Here is a 26,362-nt window from a genome sequence, read left to right as displayed (position 1 = left end):
GAATAAGTCCCTCGGTAGTTGCCAATTGGTCCATCATATTACGCCCATCACGGTCTTAATCCGGCTCTGCTCATACCAATGCTTCAAAGCCCGACATTTACCACAATTGCTCCTGTCTAGTTAAATGGATTTGAACAAAATCGGACAAAAACATGACAGAGGATCTTTGCCGGGTTACATTGGTGTATAGGCCACGCCACTCACTGCAGTTTGCCACGGAACCCAGAGCGATGAGAATTTATTTCACCATTCAAAATAAAACTAAAGTAGCACAAAACAATTCAACGCAATTGATTGGTGTAGGGCAGTGGGAAGACCTCACGGTCATCCAGGTCAGTTGCTGTAGATTCTCGTTAATAGTTTGAAGCTGGTTTACAATTTTTGATAATGGCTTTATTTGTTCGATTGGTCAAAGAGTTGCGGTGAAAAATGTCAAACGCGGATCATTTCAAGTGTAGTAATTGAAATTTCGAATTACGTAAATCAAAAAAAATAGAAGTTATTTGGAAATGCGAGAAACAGAATTTTCAACTTTACACGATAAAATAACACAAATGGTTTTATGATATCATAAAAGCTTGCATACACAGCTTTACGTCGTAATTTGATTAAAATCAGGAATTTTGAGGAAATTTCAGTGGAAATGACAAACAAAAATTTTCATTGACAGTAGCGACTGATAGCTAGTTAAGCACGAGGGAAAAATTTAGAGTTAAACGCTTCAAAGAAGGCCGCAATGTGAGCAGTCTTTCGAGCAATCTCAAACAAAAACAATACAAAAAGCTACTGAATGAAAGGTCTATTGATATCCTTTGAGCGTGTAAGTAGGTGTGAAATGCAACTATAAGAGTGTGCCTAACTTTGAATCAAATTTCTCCAAGTCTAACGTATAAGACTTTGTTTAGGAGCTGCTTCATTCAACAACACGAAAAACTATACAGTACCCTGCTGTTCACTGATATAAAACATGATGGATATTCAAAGGAACATTTTGCACTGTTGATGGTGAATTAAACCGCATATTCGAGTAACTATTCGTAACGTGACAATATTAATGAACAACTCAAGATAAGATTTGCACATAAGACCACGAAATGAATACAACACTTAGTCGTGTCCAAAGGCACACTGCATAAACCGTATTTTATCGTCATAACAATTTCAGCTTAAACAAATACGCAAATTATTCCTCCTTGATATAAATGACATTCCGGCCGATGCCTTTTGTGTTTCGTGAAATTAACATAAGAGTCCTCGCTTAATTAATTTCTTTATCTTGGTATGTAATGTAATAATGTTTCATTGCATGCGTGTTTCTTAAGCAAGCCTTCTAAGTTACAAGGCCAGCGTCTTCTGCCATGGAATGGAACAAACCTTTCTTTTTCAAGAGCTTATCAGGAGAATCATATTCGACCACTTTGCCGGCTTCAAGCACTAGCACTCTGAGCACATGTAATGGAATAAATCTTGACTATGTTAAGAGGGAGTTATACCAGCAAGTACTTTTCACGTTTTAACTACATTTAACGCAACGCTAGTCTAAATCAAACAAGTAAACATACGTACATTACATAATTTAACATGCTCATCTTCCATGTCTTCTAACATTAATTTTTTTTAAGCACATTCGGCGACCTCATTTTATAAAATAGGTCTTGCTAATCATGGTAAGTTAAAATTTCTATTCGTTAGTTAGATTAAAGTTAAATATAATCACCTCGTGCTGTCCATGACTGTATTTAAGCGATGGGCGATTGTGAAGACGGTGCAATCTGCAAACTTGTCTCGTATGGTTGTCTAGCACAAGAAATAAACAAATAAATAGGCCAACTTAAAAAATGTTTTAAAAAGATACACTTATGCAATGAAACATTTCATCAGAAAAACAAGCAAAACCTCAAACGGCGTAAAAATAACATACCTGTTATCCGAATAACATAAATGGTTCTATAAACTAAACTATATATACACTTGAAGTATTAGCGCTCGTATAAAAAAAAATAACAAAGAAAACACGAGCTCACTTGAATTAAATCATCTGTTTCTAAGTCAACTGCGGCTGTGGCTTCATCCAAAATTAATATCTTTGATTTTCGCAGAAGTGCTCTTGCAAGGCAAACAAGCTGTCTTTGCCCAACACTGAAAAATAAAATAAATATGTGATAGGCTTGGTTTAATGACAAACAGCGAAATAAACTTTTTAGTTAGACTAAATTACTAAAACGTCATGTCTAGAACTGGAATGACGTCAGATGTACACAATTATCATACAGTCATGGTACAAGATAGTTTGCAAAGCAGTATGCATGTGACATTGTTTATCATACACTATGCGTTGAGGTTATTATGTAACTGCTTTGAATTTTAAGTTGAAAATAATTTTTTAAACTTTTAACTATCGGAATTATTAAAAAAGGTAGTTTAAAAACATCCTCACAATGAAAAAAGCCCAAAATTACCTTAAATTCTCGCCCCCTTCAGCGACATCATGGTCTAGCTGTTTAGCAAGAGATGAGACATATTGTTTCAAGTGGGAATATTCTAGTGCGTTCCAAATCTCATCATCGGAATAGGCTTCAAATGGATCAAGATTCATTCTTAACGTTCCACAGAACAAAACAGGGTCCTAAGAAAGAGGTTACTAGGTCTGCCGAAATTTGAAAACCGACTGAGTTTCAAAATTTACATGGTCAAAATTACTGATTGATAGTTATTGATATCACGCAATCAAAATCAGAATTGTAGTAACTGGTAACAACATCTTGAGACAAAGATGTGCGAAAATGTAATGTCTACAGTGTATATTTTTGAATGAAAACAGCAAAACACTTTAGTCATAAAATTAACAGCATTTAACCTGGGGTATAATAGACAGTTTTGATCTGAGTGAATGCAAGCCAATCTTTCGAATATCGACTCCATCGATGGTGATCATTCCCTCCACTGCTTCTATGATCCGGAAGAGAGAGAGTGTTAGGGATGATTTTCCTGCTCCTGTGCGACCAACGACTCCAACCTGGAAGTTAATCAATAAACATCTATGATTAATTAAATATCGGCAGTTAAGTTTATGGTTAACTAGTTATTGGCCGTCTAGTTAATTAAATTATAGTTTGGTTTTAGAAAGATTTCTTTTTTCAGTGAAAAAATGGAGGAGACAATTTGTTGATTCGTTGCAAGGTTTATCAGCATAAAAAACCTATTCTCTTTTTTCTCAAAGGAATGCCCTCCGGTATTCTCTTGCTATATATGACAAGCCTATAGTTGCTTTTGCAATGATTTACTAGCAATGTAGGTTATTTAAAATATAAGGGAAGCTTGCAAATATAAGAACCCAATAAATTATAAACAGAAATTGATATACATTGTAGGCATTTTGACAAGACCAGTTAAGTTATTTTGACTACTCAATGACTTTGAGTTAAAAGAGCTGAGTTAGCAAAGTTAGATTGCACTGCCACAAATATTGGTGGTTTAAATTCAAATCAATGCTTATCTTGGAATGAATAGCAATCTTTTTTTATCATGAGTTATAATAAGCTTTACTGCCTTTGCTTAAAGCGAAATGTAAGAGTTCCATGCACTGCTGTCTAAGGCCAGGGCTTTCAGTTTATGTCTGCAGAAAACTTGGTGGATGTAAAATCAAAAGATGAGGTAAAAACTTAAACACTAATTCCTTTCTTTTTCATGTTAGTGACAAAAAATGTTAATCAGTTAAGCCCAAATATAAATACAACACCCTCAAGGATTTAATTATTCTTTACCACTTTTTTGAGTTTTTCATGATCAAATCAAAGAAAAAAGCCAAACGAACGTTTTAAGTAAAGCACAATGGTCACCTTTTCACCACCTTTAATGTCCACATTGATGCCATGGATCACCAAATCCAATTCATCCCTGTACCTTGTGCTATAGTTTAAGAAATTGATTTCACCAGAGTGTGGCCAGCTATCGTCTGGCTTCGAATCTTCTACTTCCAACGGAGCCTTTAAACAAAAATATTATTGGAACAATTTCTTTACATAATGAAACGTAAAAGTTACAAAACTATGCTAAAAAATAATTTGCATAAAATAACAGAATTGCATGATTCAAAATGTACAAATTGTAGGTAAATTTAGTGAGAAAACTAGTGAATAAGTATTGACAACAATAGGTTTGTGCATTCAGGGCAAGCAATGTATAATTTTTCCTGGTTTAATTAACCTCTTGTTTGACATTTGCATATTCTTCAACTCTTTCAACGGCGACAATGTTTGTTTCAATCTCACTCGCGCTACGTACAATCCAAGTTAAAATCTGGGTAACCTATAACAAAGAACCTTTTCAACATATCATGCTATACGTCTAATGGCTCTTTGGAAAGCTTTTACGTCTTATTTCCTGGATTAGCAAAAAATACCTATAAAATAAATTCAATATACAATAACAAGGGAACATGTAATTTTACATGTAACCTGTCCTACACAAAATTATTCACTTAACAGTAGAAATTACCTGGCTAGCATACGATATTGACAGGCCGACAATACCAGCGTTGATAGTGCCTTTCTCTACAACTGCAAATATGGCAGCAAACAACACAATTAAGTTTCCAACAATCTGAAGTCTGACTGATAACCATCTGTAGCAGAATAAAGAATAATTGCTTATGATGTGGAATTAAATTTATGGACCCATGTACCAGTAGCCAAAGCCAATAAACATAGCCATAACAAAAGTTGCCTGTTCGAGACGAAGTTAGGATAGTAAGCAGTTTGGTTTGTGTCAACTTTTATTTCGTTTTGCTTGATGAAGGCCGTTTGTAAACCATAAGCTCTGATAGTGGTTGCCCCTGGTCAAACAGTGTAAGTTTAAAATGTTAGAAAAACTCAATCAGTGTCAAAATCAAACCTTCTCAGTCAATATGATACATTCTTAAAAGAATTGCAGTAGCATACAAATGGCAGAATAAGAACTTTGAGGCTGACAAAGTAATGAATAGTTACAAGGACAAATGGAGCCAAGAATTAGTTGAGGTCTGACTACTAAGTGGTTTGATGCTACACATATCCAGACCAGTTAGTACACGTTCTGTGTAAGATTTCTAATCACATAGTCAATGCATATTGTTCTACTCAGGAATACTTTTAGAATACAGTATACATTTTTACTCATGACAGTTACACTTAGTTGGTTGATTAGTTAATTGTTAGTTAAGTAGACATATAGTTAATACCTGAGAGGGTCTCACTAAAGTGGGAGTAGATTGGGGAGCGACTGATGGATTCAAGTCTTTTCAACTGGCGTGATGTTCTAACGTAAAATCTCTAAAACAAAAGAAAAGTTTTTTTTAACTTATCATGCCATAAGCAACACAATATTCCTAAAATACCGTAAAGAAAAAATTGGGAGAGTCAACTGTGACTGAGTATAAGTGAATTAAGAGTATGGATAAAAAATGTCGTAGGCACTTGTACTATCATGATATCTTTCGAAAAAAAACAAAAAGTTCACCTGCACAAACCAGTATAAAATTAGAACGGGAACAATCACAGCAGCAAATATGGGAGTGCTGTATGTGACAACAACAAATGTTGATATCACCATGAAGAAAGTCTGAAAGAAACTACTTAAGCTCTGAGGAACAACTTCATCGATGAGATAAATATCTTTGCTGCAAAACAAGGTTATTGTGTTGTCATTTGCAATAACATTTAACTATAAATGTAAGGTAAGCCGAGTATGAAACCTTCAGTGTATGTTAATTTGAACTGACAATGGTGAACGGGTGGAATAAAATTGGTCAGGAAAATTCAGAATACCATAATGCTAACACGCAATTGCACATGGTTTACAAACTGGTATTGAACAGGATTGATTTTCGACCGCTATTATTAAATTTTTTGTAGCATAGTGCAGAGGCAATATTTTATTTTAGGTTTATATTGTTCAATATTTAGCTGTTTGTAAATTTGTTGATACTCCTGTACTGCCTGCTCGTATTTCTGCTCACGGCATTTCTGGAGCGTGTACCCAACTACACTCATAGTTATAATTTTATATTAAAACACTTTCCTGAAAAATACTTGTGTTTTGTATTCGTATTTCTACGACACTAATTACTACATACCATATAATTTCTACCGTACTAAATACTGTGCATCTTCAACACAAACTGAACAACAAATGCAAAACCTGCACAAGTTATAGGGAAGGATGGGGCTCAAATCTCACCTAAATCGATTAATGATTCTTCCCAACGGAGTTGTATCAAAAAATGACATTGGTGCTTTCAAAAGGTTGCTTAACATTCTTGAGTGCAGATGAACAGAAGCCAAAACCGATCCGAAAGAAAGAGCAAAAGATGACACCAGAACAAAGATTGCTAAATACAATGTTTTAAGCTTTTTATTGTGAAACTCTTAACTATACCATTGATAACCAAAGGAACATGCTGAGTCTTGTGTACTTTTGTATTTATCTCAAAAAATTTTTTCATAAAACAGGCTAAAAATTACATCTAGGGTGACTGACTTTAACAGGACACCTTATAACCAAATTTTCCTGGGGATAAAATGAACAAGACTTCTACTTACATTGAGTCAACCCAAGCAACCCATACACAGTTAGTCGATATGAAGTTTTGTTTTGGCTTCCGTCTTCATTTATCGGGTCATTACTCCACGCTATAACAAAGCTTAATTTACAAAAATATTCTTCAAAGATCAGCAGTTGACAGAAAAGCTCTCATTTTTGTAAAGGGGAAAAAACATCAAAGAACAACATTTACTTGGCGCAAAATAACTTAAGTGAAAACGCTGATATTATTTAAACATGACTGCGTATTGCCAAAATTGCAAAATCTGTTCCACTCTATGTCAATCACAATCGGGATCACTTAAGCATCAAGCTATTTTTACAAATTCTTTTAACAGCTTGAAGTAATGAAAAAATTGAATGACAAAAAGTATTTAATATTACTTGATCCGGTAAAAATGATGCATTAGTTGTGAAATAAAAATTTGCAATATCATTTCTATGATATACCTTACCCGAGAGCCAAATGCTTGTTGAAACTGACGCAGCATTAGAAAGCATGTAAGCGAGAACGATAATGATACAAGTAAAGTAGCCAACCGCCTTCATATAAGAGAACAACACAGAAAGCTTGATCTGGAAAAAAAAAGATACTGCAATGTCCTACCGCTTTTTCCCAATAGCCAATTGTCGTGGACTGTAACTGTATTTGTATCAATGGCATGTATTTGTCACTAAGCAGTTTTGTTAAGTGCTTGAAAAGTTTTCGTTTTCAAGTATACTTTTTTGGTCATTTAGATTCTGTTAAATGCAATTATGTAGTTATTTCCAGGAAATCTAGGAAATTAAGGATGTTCAAGCTTGAAAAAATTAGATTTCTCTGATTTTGTTGGGTTCTTCTTGTAGGGCTTTAAAAAAACCTGTTTAGACCAAACAGAGTACATAAAAAAATAAACAAAGAAATTGACCCTTCTTAAAACCCATACACCTCCCTGAGGATGTACATGAGGATCCGTTGACTGGTATTCTTAAAGAAAATTCAGTGAAGTTCTGGAATAAATTGCAATGTTATTTATTCAGTAATATACAACATCCTGATTGATTCAAACACTTTGCTGGTTTGTTTTAGATTCTGTTACTTTGAATTTGATGATAATTAAAATTAAAAAAGATGAGATCAGCAGTTCCATGATCTCCATAGCTTAAGAAGAAAACAAACCCAAGGACAAACAACATGGCATTTGACATGAAACCTTCAGAAAATTTTTCTGCTCTTACTTCGAAAATGAATACTAAATAAAACCCTACTCGTACCAGTTAAGACAAATCAAAAAAGCAATGCTTCACACTAAAAACTACTCCTCAAGAAATCAAATTCCTACTCTCATGAAAACTGATTATGCTTTAATTGATTGATTTGAAAACTTATTTAAAATTTCCCAGGATATCAATTATTACATTTCCAACTTCTGCGGCTTCAGTAGTTATCAACTTGTCTTTTTCTTGGTATTTTTGTGATTCCTTTTCAATTGATTGCTGTTTCTGTAAAACAGAATTTTTTCTGGAGCGCTCGGATTCAGATATTCTACTTCGCTGATGTGAAATTAATCTGAAATAAAAACCATACAAAGTTAAAAAAATATCAATATTGAATATTTTAAATGTTTTATTAGCAATCCTTCAATAAACGGTGTATATGAGCAAAAGAATGAAACGATGTCAATAATAAGCAAAATTTTGTAAGTCCTCAAGAACGAAATCCCTTTATTTATTCATCTTATGCTGTGCAAGTTCACAGTATGTCAGCTCACCTGCTTCTCTGTTGCTGTGGACCTGACATGCTGCTGACTGATCCTTTCGCACTGTCACCATTAAGTGGGGTGGCAGGTGGACTACTGGTCACTGGTAACATAGAAATAAATTTCATTTAAGATCTAACTATAAGTGGTATAAATTGAGGCTACTGGAACAATCTACATGTTTGTGATCCATTTGAACAAAATTCAACAAAGTTTTTTTAAAATCTAGCAGAAAGTTTTTTATAGAGATATATGTATTACGCCTAATAGCTGCATCTTCAGTTCCTGACATGGCAAGCAATAAAACAAAACAAAACGATTAAACCATAATAGTGTTAGACTGAAATAATATAATAATAACAACTAAAATAACATTCAAATTAAGAAAAGTATTTGCAATGAAGGAGACCGACAAAATCACATGCTATTCTATAAGTCTAAAATCACGCCAATTAAATCTGCGAAAACTGGTAAAACTGTAAAAATCTCATCCTGTGTCTGAGGGAGTAAAGAACAAGCAACCCAAGGTATAAATGTAGTGTGGGAACAACAGGTTTTTTTTCAATTGATAAGGATGACCTGTGAAATTATCAGGTTTTGGAAGCATCGTGTCTTGGATGTTAATACTGGCAAATAGTTGAACCATTTATTATTAAGAGATATAAAAAACAACAGTTGGATGTGCGGGCACCTTTAAAATTATTACTTATTTTCACAAACATGTATAAGCTTAAGCGTACTACGACAAATAACACTAAGAAAGCCAGCTACTAATGTATTCTATTGTTTCTTGAAACATTTCGTTGCAGCTGTGCAATAGAAATATTAAATGGTTGAAAAAACCTTCAATGAAAGGATTGGGAAAGACTTTGTAAGACAAGTTTTGTCAAGATGTTACTTGGACAATTGTGCTTAACACATTCCACTCAGCATTTTTTACATCAATTACCTAATTATGGTGTCTGTATATAAGCGTACAACATTCTGTGCGTCCCCCAACAGTTTGTTCATCGTGTGGAATGAAAATTTTATTTTTGTTAAATGCCTGCTATTGTTAGTCTCCTACAAGCCAGCTTCCGTGACCCCAAAGTTTAATACAAAATCATACAATACTATTAAGAATACTATTCAATTGTTGTTTACAAGCAAATGTGGTTAGACCTAATTTTCAAAAATAAAAGTCAATATAACAACATACTTGAATCATTTGTTTCCTCATCAAACACCTCATTTTCACCATTTTCAACAAAGTTTCTAATAAATTCAGCAAAATCACCATCCTTTTTCAGGAGTTCATCATAAGTTCCCACCTATGAGTATTGAAGCACAATACTGAAGGTACAATACTGTCAAAATTCGTAACTATCGTACCATCAACACTAAAACACAATTTCCACGTCATGATATCATGCAATTCAGTGCTCACATAATTGCATTATAAAATTAATACGATATACCTCGGAAATTCTTCCGTTAGTCATAACAACAATTTTGTCCACTTGATGTAGAAAAGAGACACCGTGTGTGACCAATATACGAGTCTGAATACATCAAATAATAAAACTTTTGAAACCAAATAATTTCACCACAAAGCAGGCTACAAAGTTCAACCACACCTTTGACTTGAGACAACCCTGAGGTCCAAACACATTTTCGAATATGTTCTTCCCAACGTGGGCATCAACCGCACTTAGAGGGTCATCGAGCAAATATATCTGTGATAAAAGAGAGACGCTAATAGTAGACTCTGGATGTGTAATGATACTGGTAACTCCGATTAAAAACTTGAAATTGTAGAAAAATTCTTTAACTTTGAGAGTTTGAAATGTTATAGTTGTTATGAAGACACTATAGGAGATTATAAGTACAGTATATAGAGTATAGAAAGTAATAGGAAAAAAGGTTATCGTGCAATATATTGATATACGTCAACAACATCAAGAAACATTTAAAAACCTGTTTATCTTGGTATACAGCCCTTGCAATAGAAACTCTTTGCTTTTGTCCTCCAGAAAGATTAATGCCCTGCATTAGGAAATCTTTTGTAAATTATAGTTAATATTGCTGCAATATTTAAACCATTTAGATTAACCATAGGAAAAGCTGTTATGCCATTACAACTGCTTTTAAATTGCATGGACTGGACTGCATTCTAAAAAAATTGCTTCCCTAAATTAAAGCACAACAAACTTTTTCCCCGATTTCAGTTTGGTCTCCGGCTGGCAACATTTCAAAATCCTCTTTCAATTCACAAGCTTTTACTACGTCTCGATATCGATCTTCCTCCAGTGCTTTCCCAAATAAGATATTGTTGCAAACTGTTAAATTCTGGATCCATGCCTGCTGTGCGACATAGGCTACTGAACCCTGAAATCGATACAAGCATAGACTGCATTAAAGATACCATAGTGTTATTGGTGTCTTGTCAGTCACTGATATTATGTATAGCAGTTCAGTGCAGTACATACAAGGTTGCCAGATTTATTTAGGTCAAAGGGCGAAATTTGTCAGAAAAAAGCATAAGTATTGTTTGAAAGGGGCCCAATTTCTTCAAACAGGAAATTCAAATTTTTAATTTTAAAAATAGATTTTTTGACCAAAAATTAGACATTACATAGAATATTGCAATAAGTTATTGTTAAGAGTAATTTTGAAAACAAACTTATAATTAAAAATTAGAAAATAAAGTTACCAGATAGATAAAATGACGATAAAAAAAACAGAAAACGTTATATATCATACAAGAGAATGCAAAATTGTCCATAAAGAGGCAAATCCAAAAGTGCATTTTGAAAATTTTCAGAGGATATGTGACAACGGAGTTGGCAACCCTGGTGCAGTAGGTAGACTACGCTGCGTAGTAGCGAACACTCAAGTATGTCAATTACAGCACACATTACACTTGGCCGAACTATTAATACTGCAGATTAAGATATTGAAAAATGCTGTTTTCTCACATTAACAAAAATTTGTCCATCAATTTTCTCCATATTTCCAAGAAGGCAATTTATTAAAGATGACTTCCCACAACCCACCTGTCCAACAACAGCCACCAAGGAACCCTTGGGTACAGTGAACGAGATACTGTAGAGTGAATTGGGTAAAGTTTAAATAAGTAGGGTTTAATCTACTTACTTTAATTTACATACTATGTTAAATGCTTCAATTAAAAATGCTGGTTATCATGTCGTATATAAATTATCATGATAAAAACATGCAAAAAAAATGATCAGGAATAGTTAACATTAAATTTTTTGGTTAAAATAATTTTCTTGTTGTAATAATTTATTCGTTAATAATTGACTTTTGCAAGGTTGGTTCTTCATCTTTTTCCCAGGAAAAGGTTGCGTTATCAACTGAGATGGCGGCTTCTATTTCTGATGAGTGTTCAACATTTGTGGGATCCAGTTCATCGCCGTTTAAGTACTTTTGGATTCGATTTAAGCTCACAGATGCCTAAACGGATGTTAAAAAATAAACGACTATTGTTAACTACATACCTACCATTTAAGAAGATACCTGACATTGCTTGTAAGTGACTTAAAAGTGCTACATTTAGAGTACTTTATGAATTTACTACAGAAGGTTCAAATTTTATTAAAAAAGCCAAATTTATAAAAACCACTAACGGGAAAAAAGGAAAATTGGTTATGGTGAATTAGTGCAATTTAGTGTATTGCTGCTGGTAGTTAAGTAACAAAAAGGTTTAATTAATCAAAGGGTGATATTAATAGTTTTCTTGATGGTCGATGTGTCATGTTCAAAATGAAATAAAACCTGAACAACAGCTGCTATCATTATGGGAACGGCGAGCAATGGAAATTGCAGGATGTTGAAAAGTGAAATTGAAACAAATGCCTTCTCAGCAGTAAGAACATGGTTGGGGCTTGATAAAACGTAAACTGCAAATGTGGTCAACGATACCTTAAAAAATAACATATCCAGAATATGACAAAGAAAAATACCACACTGAAATGCTCGAATTATTCGATATCATGTTTTCATCACATGGTGGCGAACACGATCGGTTAAAGTTTATAACAGAGTTTCGGATGAAACGTACAAGTCGTACGTGTACTAGCAGATGTATGATACTACTGGTTAATTACTCTATTACAAATACAAGCAGATATTCTTACCAAGAATGGCGCACATGTCCAAGTAAAAGAAGCGGCTGCATTAAGATAGAGAGTATTCCTCAACACACGAACCTCTCTTTTTCGAATAGAGTTGATTTTTTCCTGCAAAAATAGTGTCTTACTTATGCCGGCAAGATATTTAAAAACTCAGGTTCCACTGCTGCATAAATTTCACAAATAAAAGATGTATTTGAAAAAGAACGAAGGTATTTTAACCATGAAATAATAAAAATAGAAAGCCAACACAACACTACAATTAATGACAAATTTTACTATGCAACAAGAACACACAAAAGTAGCCTAAAATAATAACAAAAAACAATATGTAATAGAACTAAAAATGTGAAACATTGCAAACATTTTTTTTTTCAAATCAAAATTTATACCCTGAATGACAACTCCCATGCATACATCTTTAGCACTTTGATGCCATTTAAAACTTCATTCATTATTTTAATGCGTTCATCTTTTAGTTTCATTTGTTCAACCTGAAATTCAAATATTTATCTAAGACAATGAGAAAGCTGACGGGAAAAGTGAATACAAACAACATAAAACTATTGGTTATCAGATGAGGATAAAACAATAATTGTTGAATGTTGGAGAACTGATGACGGAACTAAACACATAAACAATAAATACTGGTACAATAACAATGAAATGGCTGGGTCTTAAGCAAAGATATATACTGTACCTCATTTAATTAACATACATACCTAATTTAATTAGCATTTAGTGCATGTCTAACTTAACCTTTGATTCTAGCTTACACATATAAATTTATTAAATTAATGCATTTTAAAAAAGGGAAACTTCATAACTAATCAAAATTTTTTTTATTTTCTTCATTTTCAAGAAAAACCGCATAAAAATTGTACCTGGTATTTATGTGCTTTGCTTGCAATTATGCCATTTATTGGAAAAAGCAGAATCATAACACCAAAGCCAGCAAAAATAGATGCACCCATTGTTGTGTAGAGGAAATACATGGCCAGGATAATTTGAAACGGACCTGCGCAGATATTTGTTTATCACTCATTGCAAGATTTAATTACCGATATATATTTGCATGGTGTTTGATCTGACCATTAATTTTGTATCGTCTTGAAAACAATTTGCTATAAAACAATTCTTGCATATTTTTAAATGTATTATATTTACTTAATTTAAGTTTACTGATATAAATGTTGGTTTTTGACATAGAGATAACACAGGTCAACATTTTTTTTTCATTCTCTCTTGCAAGAGTTTTTTTCAGTGATTTCATACAATTTTTGGATGCTGATTTCAAATCTACAATTGGTTTCTTTCTGCATGCTTAGTTAGTTAGTTCTTAGTTTTCAAGCAATCGACAAATTCAAATTTTTAAGTTTGTGTTACTAATTTTTTAAGTTTTTAAGTGTGTGTTACTTTGCAAAAAATCTCCTTCATCGGCACACAACACTAAACCATTGTTAACATCAGCTTGTCACAGATAACTGATTTACACTAGATGGCGTAGTTTTTGCAGGTTTGAGAGCTTGACAGCTTTACGTTTTGGTGTAGGTTGAACACAATTCTTTTAGATTTGGCCATGGCTACCGGAGTACACATAAATGTCGGAGTGAACCTGATTCCTTTTGTTATATCTGTGGTATCTACACATTTCTTTGTCTAAGGCGAAGGATAACATCGCTTGTGATGCGTGCCTACAGAGCTTATTTTGAAGTACCCCGATCACGAGAAGAAATGGGCTCCAAATATGCCATAACTGCGAAGAAATGCTTCGAGACTGGACAAAAGGAAAGATAAAGGGTTTGCCCTTAGGAGTTCCCATGGTGTGGCGTGAATCAAAGGACCATTCAACTGACTGCTATTTTTGTTTGGTCAACAAAAAAGGTAATGGCCGGAAACATTCCATCAGCTATCCGACCTGTTCCACACTCTGGTAGATTCCCACCTCCAGTCTTTCATGGTTTTGTATCTTCTGAAGATGAAGAAACTGAGTCTGAGAGGGAAGACGTCACGGAGTGTGAGTGTAAGAGAATAGATACAGAATCTGAAGACTCTTTCCGTGAAACCAAATTAACTCCTGAGCAATTTAATCAGTCAGAGCTGAATGACTTGAAACGTGATTTAAATCTGCCCAAACAAGCAGCTGAGCTTTTAGCCTCCAGGCTTGATGAAAAATGTGTTCTGAAAAAGAAAAGAAAAAAAAAAAAATGAAAAAAAAAGAGATGAAATCTTCCTATCCTGTTTTTCAGGGGAAAAGCAGCTGATTTAATGCAATGACATACCAGGCCTTCTTAGGCAATTAGGCATCCCATCATATGATCCAGGAGAATGGAGATTGTTTTTGGATAGTTCCAAGCGTAGTCTCAAGTGTGTCCTCTTGCACAATGGAAATATTTATGGAGCTGTTCCTATTGGTCACTCCACTGTCTTGAAGGAAAAGCATGATGATATCAAAATAGTCATTCACTTGCTCAAGTATCATGAGTATAAGTGGATCATTTGCGTTGACCTGAAAATGGTTAGTTTTCTGCTTGGCCAGCAAAGAGGATTCACGAACTTCCCATGTTATCTCTGTATGTGGGACAGTAGAGCCCGTGAGAAACACTGGACTCAAAAGGAGTGGCCCATATGCGAAAAACTCGAAGTTGGCATGCCGAGTGTACAAAACAACCGAATTGTAAGCAGAGATAAAATTGTTTTTCCTCCCCTTCACATCAAGTTAGGCTTGATGAAACAGATTGTCAAAGCCTTACATCTTCACAGTGAATCTTCCATCACCCTGTTCATACTTTCCCAGCTTTGTCCTATGAAAAAATTAAACTGGGGGTGTTTGATGAGCCACAAATTCTTACACTCGTGCGTGATCAAGAATTTCTCAAGAAGATGAATGCCAAGGAGAAAGCAGCATGGTTGGCTTTTGTACATGTTATGAAGAACTTTCTTGGGAACAAAAAGGCACAAAACTATGAGATTCTTGTATCAAAGATGCTCTTCGCTTTTCGTGATTTAGGATGCAAAGTGAGCATGAAAGTTCATTTTCTGTTCAGCCACCTGGAAAAATTCCCAGAAAAGCTTGGGGCAGTCAGTGACGAACAGGGAGAACGATTCCACCGGGACATCATGACGGTGGAAGAACGCTACCACGGTCAATGGGACTGACATACGATGGGCAATAACTGTTGGAGCATCAAACGTGACGGTCCTCAAAAAGTCTACAAACGCAAATTTTTGCCTACGTCGTGCTATAACGTAAAATACAATTTGCTTTTGTCTACTTTCATCAACAGCTTTAAGTTAATTAACTGCCATCATTCTTTTCTTTGGCATTTGCGTGGACAACTTGATTTTCGCATGTATTTTACTTGCAAAAAATCTCCTTTCTTTACATTTTTTCTCCAAAGTTTGGTGCATATCTGTCTGTAAATACAACTTTTCGTAATAAAACAAAAATATTTTGGCAGATGTTGTTGCCTTGAGGCTGGTTTTTAGACTGTCAGCAATAAATTCATTTGACAAGTTATGTCCCTTTGCGAAAAATTCGGATTTTTCCAAAAAATGAAAAGTCTTGATTTGCAAAATATTTACAGCTTGCAGAAGAAAACTAAGGTCAGAGTCGGATTCAGCCCAAAATTACCTATAAATACGTTTTGGTATATTTGCAATAAACTTTTTGTTGACCAGTGTAATATAATTAATCAGAAAATATGATACTTGTATGAAAATATGGTTCCAACAGAAATGTTCTGTGTGATAAAAACCGGTTTAGAAGCTATCAATTATCATGGAGGTTGGGAAAGTGTGGGATTGCAAGGGATGGTATAAAAATTAAAACTCATATGAAAAATTTTATAAATTCATTTGCAACATTTATATATAGTTTCAAAATTCTATGCGCTGGGTTTGGAAATTCTATCGGTTGGTTTTTCACATTTTGTGGGTTGGATTCAAGCCCATGCCAATGTTCGAACTCCGACTCATAATTTGGGCACAAAAAACCAAGTTCAACATACCAGACCAAATGATGTTGATAAATGGCATCAGGTCCATGAATCTCTGAGCATCAACAGACATGAGATTCACAACTTCGCCAACTGTACTTTGTTTTCTTGCCGCGTTTGACATCACGAGGGCCTAAATTAAAAAAAGCAAAAAACAAAAACTTGAAAGGTTCCTATTACATGCATGATATGCAAGGACTAGTAAGCTATTAACGCTGAAAATGTAAAACTAGCAAATAGACATATTTCTGTGTTTACACAACGCAAGATTTGTTAATACAAACCAGTCCTTGTTAGTATTCCTTGATGCTTACCTAATTAATTTTTAACTATGCTATAATGTTTACCTAGTAAATAATGATGAGACATTTTTACTGCAATCAGCTAAGCAGGGAAGTGGTTGTGTCACGAGATTATTTTATGCACCTGTTTTGTAGACACCACATTATACACCGTCTTTTCTTTGCATTGTGTTGTTTTTATGCATGTTCACGGTCTGCCGTATTTTACTTGTTTATGTTCTTTTACTTGTTCTTGTACACCTGTTTTTATCAAATCTCTTGTGACGTCTCACGTAGTTACCCCAAAGGCTAAATTAGTATCGTGTTTTACGTTCCACGTTGATTCCTTCATCGCGTGGAATTTGTTTGGTGTAGTACTGTGCGCGGCTGGGCGACGGTTGTGGGCAGTTACGTTTCGGTTTCAGTGAGAGATGATCGTTTTTATTAAGTAAAATGCCATTAAAAGTTAACAAGGCAAAACCGGCTAAGTGACTAGCCGTTAGAGCGGGAAGATTCCTGGTCAAAGAAAGTTTGGTTACAATTGGCGAGCGCGCCAGGATCCCGCAGTCAACGAAACTATTCCCATAAACGTTTGGAAGTTTCACGATGTCCAGCATCTACTTTGCTATTCCGCCGCCAAAATATGAGCCCAACGAAGATTTCCTAAGCTTCTTCAACCGCTTCGACGCTTTTTGTACGATGATTGAAGCGAATCCCGCTTTAAGGAAACATCTTTTAATTAACAGCTTGGATGAAGATTTAAGCTGGGATGTACGAGGCAGAGACTTGTCGCTTTTCGACTTGGAGTACGATGAGTTGGTGAAAAGAGGTACCGAAGCGAGGCCGCCCATTTGTTCTACGGAAAGTAACAAATGTCGAGTATTAAAGGGGACTCAATTCGATGCCGACAGAGCAATATCTTCATTGGCTTTCGCTGTCCGAAAACGTATATGTGCGGTAGAAGCTATTGAAACTCCCGCTCCCGAAGAGCAGGCTGCTGAGTCTGCTCCAGCTGAAGAAGCTATTGAAACTCCCGCTCCCGAAGAGCAGTCTGCTGAGTCTGCTCCAGCTGAAGAAGCTGCCGAGACTCCCGCTCCCGAAGAGCAGGCCGCTGAGTCAGCTTCAGCACAACAAGCTGTTGAAACTCCCGCTCCCGAAGAGCAGTCTGCTGAGTCTGCTCCAGCTGAAGAAGCTGTTGAAACTCCCGCTCCCGAAGAGCAGTCTGCTGAGTCTGCTCCAGCTGAAGAAGCTATTGAAACTCCCGCTCCCGAAGAGCAGTCTGCTGAGTCTGCTCCAGCTGAAGAAGCTATTGAAACTCCCGCTCCCGAAGAGCAGTCTGCTGAGTCTGCTCCAGCCGAAGAAGCTGCCGAGACTCCCGCTCCCGAAGAGCAGGCCGCTGAGTCTGCTTCAGCACAACAAGCTGTTGAAACTCCCGCTCCCGTAAAGCAGGCCGCTGAGTCTGCTCCAGCTGAAGAAGCTATTGAAACTCCCGCTCCCGAAGAGCAGTCTGCTGAGTCCGCTCCAGCCGAAGAAGCTGCCGAGACTCCCGCTCCCGAAGAGCAGGCCGCTGAGTCAGCTTCAGCACAACAAGCTGTTGAAACTCCCGCTCCCGAAGAGCAGTCTGCTGAGTCTGCTCCAGCTGAAGAAGCTATTGAAACTCCCGCTCCCGAAGAGCAGTCTGCTGAGTCTGCTCCAGCCGAAGAAGCTGCCGAGACTCCCGCTCCCGAAGAGCAGGCCGCTGAGTCAGCTTCAGCACAACAAGCTGTTGAAACTCCCGCTCCCGAAGAGCAGTCTGCTGAGTCTGCTCCAGCTGAAGAAGCTATTGAAACTCCCGCTCCCGAAGAGCAGTCTGCTGAGTCCGCTCCAGCCGAAGAAGCTGCCGAGACTCCCGCTCCCGAAGAGCAGGCCGCTGAGTCTGCTCCAGCTGAAGAAGCTATTGAAACTCCCGCTCCCGAAGAGCAGTCTGCTGAGTCTGCTCCAGCTGAAGAAGCTGCCGAGACTCCCGCTCCCGAAGAGCAGGCCGCTGAGTCTGCTCCAGCTGAAGAAGCTATTGAAACTCCCGCTCCCGAAGAGCAGTCTGCTGAGTCTGCTCCAGCCGAAGAAGCTGCCGAGACTCCCGCTCCCGAAGAGCAGGCCGCTGAGTCAGCTTCAGCACAACAAGCTATTGAAACTCCCGCTCCCGAAGAGCAGGCTGCTGAGTCTGCTCCAGCTGAAGAAGCTATTGAAACTCCCGCTCCCGAAGAGCAGTCTGCTGAGTCTGCTCCAGCCGAAGAAGCTGCCGAGACTCCCGCTCCCGAAGAGCAGGCCGCTGAGTCAGCTTCAGCACAACAAGCTGTTGAAACTCCCGCTCCCGAAGAGCAGTCTGCTGAGTCTGCTCCAGCTGAAGAAGCTATTGAAACTCCCGCTCCCGAAGAGCAGTCTGCTGAGTCTGCTCTAGCCGAAGAAGCTGCCGAGACTCCCGCTCCCGAAGAGCAGGCTGCTGAGTCAGCTTCAGCACAACAAGCTGTTGAAACTCCCGCTCCCGAAGAGCAGGCCGCTGAGTCTGCTCCAGCCAGCAAGCAGCTCATTAGGGGCGTAAGTTTGTCTCGGTACGATCACGAAGTGAGCCAATCGAGTGATTTTTGTGCAGTGGAGTCGTCAGCGACACCAGGGGACGGATGTTCACCAAGCTGGACGGTCGGTTTGGGTTGCGGGGTGCTCATCAACAACGGAGCGCCAAACGATTAGAGCTACGAACGATGGTCGTTTACCCGGATATTGAATAACTTTTCCGGGGACGAAAAAGAACTGAACGGGGGGGCGATGTCACGAGATTATTTTATGCACCTGTTTTGTAGACACCACATTATACACCGTCTTTTCTTTGCATTGTGTTGTTTTTATGCATGTTCACGGTCTGCCGTATTTTACTTGTTTATGTTCTTTTACTTGTTCTTGTACACCTGTTTTTATCAAATCTCTTGTGACGTCTCACGTAGTTACCCCAAAGGCTAAATTAGTATCGTGTTTTACGTTCCACGTTGATTCCTTCATCGCGTGGAATTTGTTTGGTGTAGTACTGTGCTCGGCTGGGCGACGGTGGTCGGCAGTTACGTTTCGGTTTTAGTGAGAGATGATCGTTTTTATTAAGTAAAATGCCATTAAAAGTTAACAAGGCAAAACCGGCTAAGTGACTAGCCGTTAGAGCGGGAAGATTCCTGGCTAAGGAAAATCTTGGTTACAGGTTACAGTTGCTCAAAGTAACCTATGTGGTTCTGTTGTTAAAATAAATGATCCAAGAATAATCTAATAGAGCCATTTATTTAGGCATTCTGATGCAGTTGCATATTAAAGTTAGAGTTTTTCCAATAGGAATAACATTTGCTTAAAGATATACATGTATTTACATCATACTTGTATGAGTCTGACACTCAACTGATCATAAACAAGGGAAAGATGACCGGGATTGAAATTAAGTTACCGATTCATGTTTCTAATGATTATATTTCACTGCTGAAAGTTGTTTCTGCAAAAATAGTAAATCATATCAAAGTCACCTTTCTATAGACTGCTGCCACAATGGCCGACCGCATTCTCATACCCACTATGAAGCAGATATTGAAATATTGCTGCTGAACGATGCTCAAAAACACAGCAGATACAAACATGAGAGCTGCCAGTACATAGCCTTTCCATATGGGAGCGTGTTCATCTGTTGTAAACTGAATCATTGCTCTGAGGACCGAAAACATACATAAACTTAGATGCACATGTTCAATACTATATTCTATGATATATGGTATGTAATGTTTCTAGTATTGCAATTTCCATCAAAAAAGCAGTGTATTGGATAGAGAGAAGCTTAAAATGCGCCATTGTTCTGACAACCATTACAGAATAGTGAAATCAATGCAGGTCTGCATGTGACTTTTCCATAATTTGGGTAATTTTAATAAGGAAGTAACATCGGCCTAAACATAAAACTGTGCAATAAATATTATATATAACAATAAACAATATTATATCTAATAACTGCATACATGTACTTTTTGTACAATGCAAACAAACCTCAGCAATTGCGGCGATACAAAGGTTAATACATCATTCAAAACTTTCAGAAAGGAACTGATGATAAAATATGGGCCAAACGTCTTCACCAAAGCTTTGAAAAACGATGGTCCCTTTTCTTTGCCTGAAGGAAATTAAGAGGTGGCTTTTTACATCATTTTGTTTATCACGAAAATAGACTTACTTTGTCCCAACTTTACAGTAAATCTAACCCATAACATAAATTAAGTTAAGTTAAGAAACAAAAATGCATGTATATTGAAAAGTTTTTCCAAACTTGGAAAAAATGGCGTGGACTCACTACATTTCAAATTATTTGAACATCTCTATTTCTCAAACAAATATACACAATTTCTGTCCAAATGTTCACTTACTCTTTACAGGTTGTTCAATCAGCACTTCTTCACCTGAATCATTTATGCGACCATTTGAAGAAGTTTTCGGGTTGCCAAATTTTAAAGTTTGTCTTCAAAAGATAACATTTTCATAAAAATTAATATCAAGTCTTAAAAGCAATTCTGGCTTTTTGCAGTTTACGAACAATTTTATAGAATAAAATAATTAGAGGCAAAATAACAATTACATGGACCGCATGCAGATGGCAGATTTAGTAGCTGAGCAGTTTTAGAAAGTCAAAGAAAAGTTAGCCTACAATGAAAGGAAAAGATTTTATAATTCCTTAAATAAATGCATATTGCTGGTTTAATTTTTTTTATGCACTTTTACCGCACCGAGCCAATTTTTAATGTTTTCACCTGTAACTTTACATTTGATTGACGAATGTTAATTTATAAGTTATATACCCTATTTGATATTCCTTACAACTATATATACATTAGATAAACATATACACAGTAGAATTCGCCTATATTAACACCTCAAGGGGATAAAGAAAAAATGTTGATATAGGCGAAGTGTCAAATTAGACGAATCAATATAAATTGTTCCGAAATTCCGGTTTTAGTTAAATGTAAGGACCTGGTAAGGGTTAAATGTGTACCCTAATCAACACTGCCGCTTAATTTTATGTTTTCGCGTACACTACGGCAAAGAACAACACAAACAAGATCGTGACAAATAATGGTAGTTGCATTTACACATAATAAGTTCGCAGACGGTACTGATGCGGAGCAATATGGCGTTACTACAGTAAGGTACAGTGCAGTATTTACTTCCTTGCAAAAATCGCTAATTTTTATAACTTTTTATACCATAACGTCATAAAGTCGTAAGTGGGATTACATCCCAGGGGTGAAAAGAGCTACAACTGTCACTATAAACAAACAAAATTCTCTGGGGGATCAAAAAAGGTGTCAATATCGGTTAATTCTACTGTACATCAAAAACGCAAATTGTTTGTTTTCATAATTCAACTTCTAACCAAATTTAACTATCTAACTATAACAACTATTTTTCATCTATGCAAAAATTTCAATAAAATTCTCTGTAAAAACGATGGTTATTATTATTACACCTTCCATCAGATTAGTCATTTTAAGCTCACACACTTTCTGTTAACTAGTTTAATTTATAGTAAACAAAAGTTAGAAGCTAATATTAACTTACCTTATAGTCTACTTGCTCCATTAAAATCACGATCAAGAAAAAATAATACCAATTTGTGGTAGCATTGATCAACAGCTGACAATCATAATTAAACTTAGTCAATTAGTTGCAAAAAAATGGAGGTGAAAAGATTTGGCCAAAAAAAATTTTACAATTAGTATGATGCAAAACTCAAAAGTAATTAAAAATAGCGTAATAAAACTGAAATTACAATACCTGATATAACAGAAAATCAAGAATGACAAATTAAAATTATAATGAAAAAAGTTGGGGGTTTCTTCAAGGAAATTTTGAAATAAGACCATAAATAAATCATGCACCATCACAACTACGACCCTATTCTGTATGTCTCAAATTAAAGTTATGAGGTATAGTAAGTTGTTAATTTGTCAATCAATTAAACCAAGCTACGGTTTTTCTTTTTTCTTTTCGGAATAATTAATCAATTAAGCAATCAATTAATTATATTTAATGAAGCAGAATTGTCATTCTGATACAAATGCTCTTACGGCCTGGTAAATTGGCCCAACATTATTGGATGAACACAAATTTATTGAAAACTCTGTTAATTGCTAACATTGCACAAGTGTGGACTTAATTGGCAGTCATCGACATCATAGATAACAAGGCAGGATGCCAATTATATTTTGATACTTCTTTGGTTTTGCATTAAGCTTTTGGGTTCGTAATTTGTATTTATATTATTGTAGGAAACCAATTTAATATATTTACACTTACTTCCTTTTTTCTTTTTCTTTATTCCAATTTGACAAAAAATGTCTAGACACTCTTCCTGCTTTATCTGATTTCCTTAAATCCCACAGGTCGCCATCCATCAAAGGTCGTTTATAACCCAGAACAATTAAACTGATGAACATGTAATCAATTTTGAAAAATATACTTTGTAGAGAAAGTGTAAGAAATTGATATGAACTTCTAACTATCATAAAACTGATCTCAATAACTACCTTGAAAACCACTGAAAAAATATTTTTGATAGAAATGACGAGGTTGGCTCTGGGCAAGGATTTTTTTCCGTGAAAATTTCTTCTTCAATGTTTGTTTCGGTTTGAAGTAACTGAGACTCATCTGAATAAGGATCCTGGAAAAGGAATGAAAGTGAAAGGCCAGAAATTTAAAAATTTTTCTAAAACATTTATCTATCTCTATCTCCGTAATCTTAAACAAACAGATAGGAATCAAATTGCATGAAAAATAGAAACCTAGTTAACCTAAAAGAGGATGAAATGCCCTTAAAAACTATGCAATAAAATTTATTATGTTTTATATTGACAGCATACAACTTCAATGCCTAAATATTCTGCTTACAAAATGTATATAATATATAGTCACCAGGAATCAAAAAGAAATAACTTAATTGCATAAATAATTTGGCGAAAATGCTAACAAATAGCACATAAAATACCTACATAAGTTGTTTGAGCCGAAGGACGATCTACGAAAAAACACATGATGAAAAGGGCAAGGACACAGCTATACGAGATAAAGAAGGTCACACATCTGAATAATTCACTTTCATTCAATGGCTGAAAAATATGAAAGTTTTAGTACTCAGAATTCTCAAGGTAAAGAAACCTTTTGACAGATTATTATTATTCAGCAATAAGGTTCACTAATATATTTAGAAGACTACTGCTTTTTGTGAGAATCTTTCCAATGGTTGTGTTTTCTTAACTTATAAGGGTTCTTGACTGCATTTGAGACTGCCAACAATTTTTGAGTAATAATTTGAGTACAGAGGTAGTGCTTACTGTGACCATTTTGACACCGAAACATTTTGGTCATAGTATCTGAATGATCACAATTGAAGCCCCTGTAACCAGACCTAAACTGTCATGGTTAGCCAAAAAAGGAACAAAAGACAATGCTTTTGCAAAGTTCTGAGGTGCATATTTAATGCCAGGAACCTCAACCAAGGGTAGTTAAAAGATAGAAAAGAATTCACTGTGTCACAGATTGACATGAATTGTCACATAGCACACAGCAAGTATGCAAAATGGAACATAAAGTACGAATGCAGGGAAAGGCGTACATTAAGAATTGAAGGTTTATATATAAGCAAAGAAGAAAATTAACGATAGTATGTGCAAGATTACTTTTAGATTTTAGATTACAGTTAGATTTTAGATATACTTTTCGAACAGACCTCGTAAAGTAGGTTATCATATTATCCATGGTTATATTCCATAGTTTTCTATAAAAATTAACCACAGCTCAAAAGATAACTGGTAAATATGCACTCACTGTTTTTTCTAAAAGTTTGTCAACCTGACTTTTAAAAATTAAAGCCCACAATACAAGATACCATATCCAGAAACAAGTCAGCAATCCTGAAGACTGAATTCCTTTCTTGCGATCAAAATTCAAAAAGAAAATTGCTTTGGCCTGAAACCATTATAAATTTGTTTGACGTCAGAGATCTGACATAGACCTAAAGTTTTGCTATGAAATTTAACTGTAAGTATTCTAACTGATCGTATACTTTATATTCAAAAAACGAGAAAGGTTATGGTTTCTGCAACACAATCAAAATGTAAGTTATTTAATTTTCAGTATAGTCGACATGAATTGAAACAAATTATTATAGAACATCAACTATAAAAACAGTTAATTTAAAACTTACCATTCCAATAGCCAAAAGACAAGGTGATATTATGTACACCAAGCCTACTTTCGTTTGCGTAAATTTCCAAATGCCATAGCCAAAGTTTGCTAACGCAAGTAAGAACAAAACCGAGGTAAATATCTTCAAAAATGTATCACAATTACATATTTTAGATCTGCCTTTTGTTATATACCGGTACTAACTTTATTTGAAAAACGTAGTAAATATGACATAAATGGTTTAATAAAAGGAATGTGAAGGATTTTCTCATCAGCAGAAAAAAATCTTTAAACATAATCGCTCTTAATACATTGTTTATGATACATAATTAGATTTTTGTAGGAAATACGAGAAATTTCTAAATCAAATTACCATTCTTGCTGTAAAGAGTTTGGATGGTCTTATGGCTTTATCTTTGGAATTTCGATAAACAAAATAGTAGGGCACACTGAAGATAAGCATATATGCACATGGTGTCAAATCAAGAACTGTGTGTTGAAAGCATAAACTCAACTTTGGATTTGAAGAGTTAAATACTTCGTTGGGGTCCTATAAAGTAAAATGTAAACGTTACTGACAACGAAGTTTTAATACTGCAAAAAGCTATTTTAACTTTACTGCACAAATCAATCACTGTCTTTTGTAGAGCATCAGTCAAAAATATTTTTGGTTGCATTGGTAAAGTATGATTACCATCGCAACATGGCTGCGTCAGTGATCTTTGCGTCATTCGACATTAAACTCGTTAACTTGAAGTGCATTAAAATGGGAAGGCAGACAGATTACATAAGAACCAAAAAAAACAACAAGCATGTCGTCGCACTTTTCATACAGAAAGCTAAATGAAACGAGGCAGAAAGAAGAGCAAGGTATAAAACAGATAAATTTCCTGACAAGCATGTTGAAATTTGGACATCTCTATCTGCCATTGGCGGTCAAACTACAATGACAAGTAAACAATACGTACCAACAACAGTTAAATCCTAAACAAGTGTATGCAGTAACTGAACAGTCAAATGAAAGTTGTACTTTATTAACTAATTGTAACAGATGCACACATAGGACAAGCCAACATTCAGGAGCAAAGTTTTTCACACAAAAAGTTTTATAAACACTTTTATAAAGTAAATACTTAAAATACGTAAAATACTATAATAAATACTAAATAATACTAAAGTAACTACTTATAATGAACAAGGATGGTATGCGTTGCACATTCCATCATGTCTAAAACTTTGCCACTTACAAAAAAGTCCTCATTTCCGCAAAACACAGTAAGGTTCATTTTATGATGGAAACAGTGTAAACTGCAAAGCAACTTTCGTTTTATGAAATTTCAGAAAATCAAACAACACTCATGAATCCATAATCATGAAAACTGTCTATGCTTGAT

At 35.6% G+C, this 26,362-nt stretch overlaps 1 protein-coding gene across 3 annotated transcripts; it reads right to left on the bottom strand.

Annotated features, from left to right (window-relative positions):
• Window positions 1-222: 222 nt before the first annotated feature.
• Window positions 223-26,362, bottom strand: LOC143451331 (multidrug resistance-associated protein 1-like). 3 transcript variants are annotated; one of them, XM_076951792.1, is made up of 38 exons: window positions 26,216-26,362; window positions 25,342-25,518; window positions 24,988-25,110; window positions 24,609-24,749; window positions 23,774-23,890; window positions 23,312-23,445; window positions 23,082-23,210; window positions 21,152-21,243; window positions 20,778-20,901; window positions 20,267-20,444; window positions 16,462-16,582; window positions 13,336-13,469; window positions 12,844-12,945; window positions 12,458-12,559; window positions 12,096-12,242; window positions 11,623-11,774; window positions 11,276-11,402; window positions 10,509-10,685; window positions 10,275-10,343; window positions 9,935-10,033; window positions 9,776-9,859; window positions 9,517-9,628; window positions 8,331-8,421; window positions 7,978-8,128; window positions 7,035-7,155; window positions 6,579-6,668; window positions 6,217-6,367; window positions 5,497-5,656; window positions 5,219-5,309; window positions 4,726-4,834; window positions 4,498-4,624; window positions 4,207-4,308; window positions 3,840-3,986; window positions 2,858-3,016; window positions 2,460-2,626; window positions 2,025-2,139; window positions 1,718-1,797; window positions 223-1,442 (listed from the first exon to the last, which is right to left on the bottom strand). In XM_076951792.1, exons 1-38 carry the CDS (start codon window positions 26,252-26,254, stop codon window positions 1,331-1,333), a joined length of 4,653 nt encoding a protein of 1,550 aa, XP_076807907.1. In that variant the 5' UTR covers window positions 26,255-26,362; the 3' UTR covers window positions 223-1,330. The 3 variants fall into 3 exon arrangements, with proteins under 3 accessions (XP_076807907.1, XP_076807908.1, XP_076807910.1); XM_076951793.1 differs by lacking the exon at window positions 26,216-26,362 and having other exon boundaries at window positions 24,988-25,076; window positions 25,342-25,480; XM_076951795.1 differs by lacking the exons at window positions 23,082-23,210; window positions 23,312-23,445; window positions 23,774-23,890; ... (2 more) ...; window positions 25,342-25,518; window positions 26,216-26,362 and adding an exon at window positions 22,344-22,418.

The sequence above is a fragment of the Clavelina lepadiformis genome, chromosome 4 (assembly GCF_947623445.1).
Source record: "Clavelina lepadiformis chromosome 4, kaClaLepa1.1, whole genome shotgun sequence".
NCBI classification, from domain to species: domain Eukaryota; kingdom Metazoa; phylum Chordata; class Ascidiacea; order Aplousobranchia; family Clavelinidae; genus Clavelina; species Clavelina lepadiformis.
Note: the sequence above shows the minus strand (reverse complement) of the source record. Positions and strands in the feature narration are given on the sequence as shown.